At 35.9% G+C, this 4,128-nt stretch overlaps 1 protein-coding gene across 1 annotated transcript; it reads left to right on the forward strand.

The window, feature by feature from the left end:
• Positions 1-1,074: 1,074 nt before the first annotated feature.
• On the forward strand, positions 1,075-2,954 carry LOC132286206 (cytochrome P450 81Q32-like). Its single transcript, XM_059788482.1, has 2 exons — positions 1,075-2,019; positions 2,099-2,954. The coding sequence occupies exons 1-2, from the start codon at positions 1,138-1,140 to the stop codon at positions 2,705-2,707; spliced, it is 1,491 nt and encodes a 496-aa protein (XP_059644465.1). The 5' UTR covers positions 1,075-1,137; the 3' UTR covers positions 2,708-2,954.
• The last annotated feature ends 1,174 nt before the right edge of the window (positions 2,955-4,128 follow it).

Consider the following 4,128-nt stretch of genomic DNA (forward strand, 5'->3'; position numbering starts at 1 on the left):
TATGATCTTTTTATAATCAAGCTCTACTCTCGTTCTCTACTCTGAAGTTGCCCTCTCTCTATCTGCAACTGCAAACTACAAAATCTACAAGAATCAGAAGTTCAAAACCCATATATTTCAGTTTATATATCTGTCTGTAAGAATAAAAAGTTCAAAACCTATTACCTATATCAAAATCCATATGGGCATATCATTTCAGATTGTTCAAAAAATCAAAACCCATATCTTTAAATTTAGGGATATTTTCAGAAGGTAAAAAATGGTACCAAAAATGTTCTACTATATTTCTGTTCCAAAATTCTTACCCTAAATTTTCGTCGCCAAACATATTTTGTTCTTATTTCAAAATACCATATTACAAAATACTTATTCTGTTATAAATTAAAACAAAACACTACAAAACATAACGCATACCAAATAGACTCTAAGAAAGTATGAGTAAGATAATTTCATAGTAGAATGAAAACGTGAAATGTTTAATCAACTTGTCAATTTTAGTCTGTGCGAAAGTTATCTACTCAAATCCAAATCATTTTTTTTTTTTTCTTCTTATTTTTGTAATTTGTGGTGGGTTGTCGGAAGTCCAAACCTTATCTAAAAGTATTAATTGTAGAACAGCCATATTTTGATATTCAAGAAGGTTTGCTGTGTCAACTTTCAACCGCCCCGTTAATTCCATGCACAGTAACGACTATCTCTTATTGTCCCAATTTCCTAAATATAATATAGGTACATATTGTGCCATGTATGATGCAAAAGTCCAAAGGATTATCAGATTGACAGTTCCCAAAGACCCATTCTTAATTTTCTGGAGTTCAAAGTAAAAGACCTATCAAAATTTAGTCATGCGTGATGCAAAACTCCAGTCAACAAAGGACAATCAGATTAACAATTCCCAAGGCCCATTCTTAATTTTCTCGAGTTCAAAGTAAAAGACCTTTCAAAAAGTATACGACTCATTTTATTTTTCGTTGAATTTTCAACATATTTCTTGCGAAACACTCGTATAAAAGTATACGACTCATTTTATATTCATATATATATATATATATATATATATATATATAGAGGAACTTCATGCACTCAAACCTAGTTAAAAATTAATCATTAAAAAGCAATCTAGCGATAGATTCACCCATGGAAGTTTCTTTGCTATACACATCTCTCTCTGTTCTCCTCCTTGTCCTAGCTTTCAATTTCTTCTCACAAACAAGAACTCGACGCCGAAACTTCCCGCCGAGCCCACCGGCTCTTCCGGTCATAGGTCATCTCCACCTGCTAAAACAACCACTCCACCGAACCTTACTCAGCCTGTCCCAAAAATACGGTTCCATCTTCTCCCTCCAGTTCGGGACTCGCCTGATTGTGGTGGTGTCATCACCGTCCGCCGTGGAGGAATGCTTCACCAAAAACGATGTCGTCTTCGCCAACCGCCCAACCTCAATGATAGGCAAGTACATTGGCTACAACAACACTACCATTGTCGCAGCCCCCTACGGCGACCACTGGCGCAACCTCCGCCGCCTCAGCGCTCTCGAGATCTTCTCAACCACTCGACTCAACGCCTTTCTATCCATTCGAAGGGACGAAATCAAGCTTTTGCTGCGCAGACTGTACCAAAACTCATCTGAGGATTTCGCAAAAGTTGAGCTGAAATCAAAGCTTACGGAGCTGACTTTTAATATCATGATGAGGATGATTGCAGGGAAGCGGTTTTACGGCGAAGACGTGGCGGACCACGAGGAGGCGAAGAAGTTCCGGGATATGATAAAACAGTTGTTCCAGTACAGTGGTGTATCGAATCCCGGAGATTTCTTGCCTTTTTTAAGATGGATTGATTATAAGAACGTCGAAAAGAATTTGGCGGGAATTAGTAAGAAGATGGATGCGTTTTTGCAAGGTCTGATTGATGAGCATCGACTCAATCAGAGTAAAAATACCATGATTGACCACTTGCTTTCTTTGCAAGAATCACAGCCCGAATACTACACAGATCAGCTCATCAAAGGGCTTATAATGGTTAGTACATATTCTAAATTAAACAAACATTTTATATATTTTTCCATTTGAAAATAATTTTAGTAACTGTAACATGCAGGTATTGTTAACTGCGGGCACAGACACATCGTCGGTGACAACAGAATGGACAATGTCCCTTCTGCTTAACCATCCTGAGGTGTTGAAAAAGGCAAGAGCGGAGTTGGACATTCATGTAGGTCAAGATCGTTTAATCGATGAAGCAGATCTCTCCAAATTGCATTACCTTCAGAGCATCATTTCAGAATCCTTCCGACTGTGTCCAGCTGTACCACTTTTGGTACCACACATGTGTTCCGATGATTGTACAGTCGGTGGATATGATGTTCCACGGGGCACAACTTTATTGGTTAACGCATGGGCTATCCACAGAGACCCTAACGTTTGGGATGACCCTACAAGCTTTAAGCCAGAAAGGTTCGAAGGAGGCCGGGAAGTTGAGGCACACAAGTTGATGCCATTTGGGATGGGGAGGAGGTCCTGTCCTGGGGCTGGGCTGGCCCAACGTGTGCTGGGCCTGACTTTGGGCTCAATGATTCAGTGCTTTGAGTGGGAAAGGGTCAGTGAGAAGCAAGTGGATATGGCTGAAGGGAGAGGGAGTATCTTGCCCAAAGCTGAGCCACTGGAGGCCATGTGTAAAGCACGTGACATTATGAAGAAGGTGGTTTAATTTTGAAGCACCAAATAGTCTTTGATCAAGCTACTATTGTTACATATATATATATATATTTCAAGTTTTGTGCTTGTTTAAATCTGCATTTTTACTTTTCTTCAACATTTATTTTTCCTTAGTTAATATTTTGTTATTGTACTAGTTTTAATAAGGTTTGGTTTGAGAAATAAGATTACAGTGTGACAATTTCTTTATTTGTTGCAGTTAATGGTCAATAAATAAGGTCAACATTTTTTTTCTTTTATTTTTTCATCTTTTCTCTCGTGTCCAAGTCAGATTAAAACTGATTTCGGAATAGAAAATTATTGTATTGTATTTCTTATTTACAACAAGTGAGTGTTGCAGAACTGGCATGCATGGATGAGAAATCGGTCCAAATGATGCTTGAAATATTTAAATATTCTCTACTAATATTTTGTTTTTGGCATCCACCAAGCCCATCTTTGTTGTCTCATCTTCTTCTAAATTTTCAATAATTAAGTTACTTTAATTCAGTGTTTAATTCTGATCTGAATTTTCAATAACAAATAAATGATTAACATCAATGTACAACCCTACAATGATTTAACCGATCTTGTTTTGATTGGGCCTCCAGGAGAGATGATGGCATGACAAATATTTATTCATTTACTTTGTCTTGTCAATCAATTAATTTTCACATCGGACTTGGTGGTACTTGAAAAATAAGTTTATATAACATTACTTTTAATATATTATTATAAATTAGTAATGAAATCAATAATTTATTTCACGAGATATATATTATACATATATATATTTTAGAATTTCAAGCAAATTGTGTGTGTGTGTATAGATATATATATATGTAAATATATACAGTGGGCTTCAGCCCATGAAAACAAGGCCGAAAGGGCCGAAAAGAAAACATAGGAAACCTGGCACAAAAGGCCCAACCCAAGCAACTGAAAAAATTGCCATTTTGAGCCATTGCTGTCGATATTACCCCGTTTGGCAATCTCCTTCAAGGCATTAGGGTAACGCATTACTTTTAGTATCTAGGAAGCACAAAAAATTGACTTTTTAATCGAGCGACTACTGTTACATGTAGAGATATATACATATATATTTCAAGTTTTGTAGTTGTTTAAATATGCATTTTTACTGTACGTTTCTTAAACATTTGTTTTTCCTTTGTTAATATTTTGTTATTGTACTAGTTTTAATAAGGATTGGTTTGAGAAATAAGATGACAGCGTGACAATTTCTTTCTTTGTTGCAGTTAATGTCAATAAAGATTTTAAGGTCAACATTTTATTTTATTTTATTTTATTTTTTTTCGTCTTTTCTCTCGTGTCCAAGTCAGATTAAAACATTGAGTAGAAGATTGTTGTATTGTATTCTCTTATTTAAAACAAGTTAAATATTTAAATACTGTCTCCTAATATTTTGTTTTTGGC

The sequence above is a fragment of the Cornus florida genome, unplaced genomic scaffold, assembly GCF_030987335.1.
Source record: "Cornus florida cultivar Cherokee Brave unplaced genomic scaffold, ASM3098733v1 CherokeeBrave_3.0.0_Hap2_Chr11, whole genome shotgun sequence".
In the NCBI taxonomy this organism is placed as follows: domain Eukaryota; kingdom Viridiplantae; phylum Streptophyta; class Magnoliopsida; order Cornales; family Cornaceae; genus Cornus; species Cornus florida.

Bases quoted from the DNA above. Each gene is read 5' to 3' on its own strand.
- LOC132286206 (XM_059788482.1), top strand. From the start codon at position 1,138: ATGGAAGTTTCTTTGCTATACACATCTCTCTCTGTTCTCCTCCTTGTC. The intron at 2,020-2,098 runs GTTAGTACATAT...TGTAACATGCAG, and splicing joins TCATCAAAGGGCTTATAATG to GTATTGTTAACTGCGGGCAC.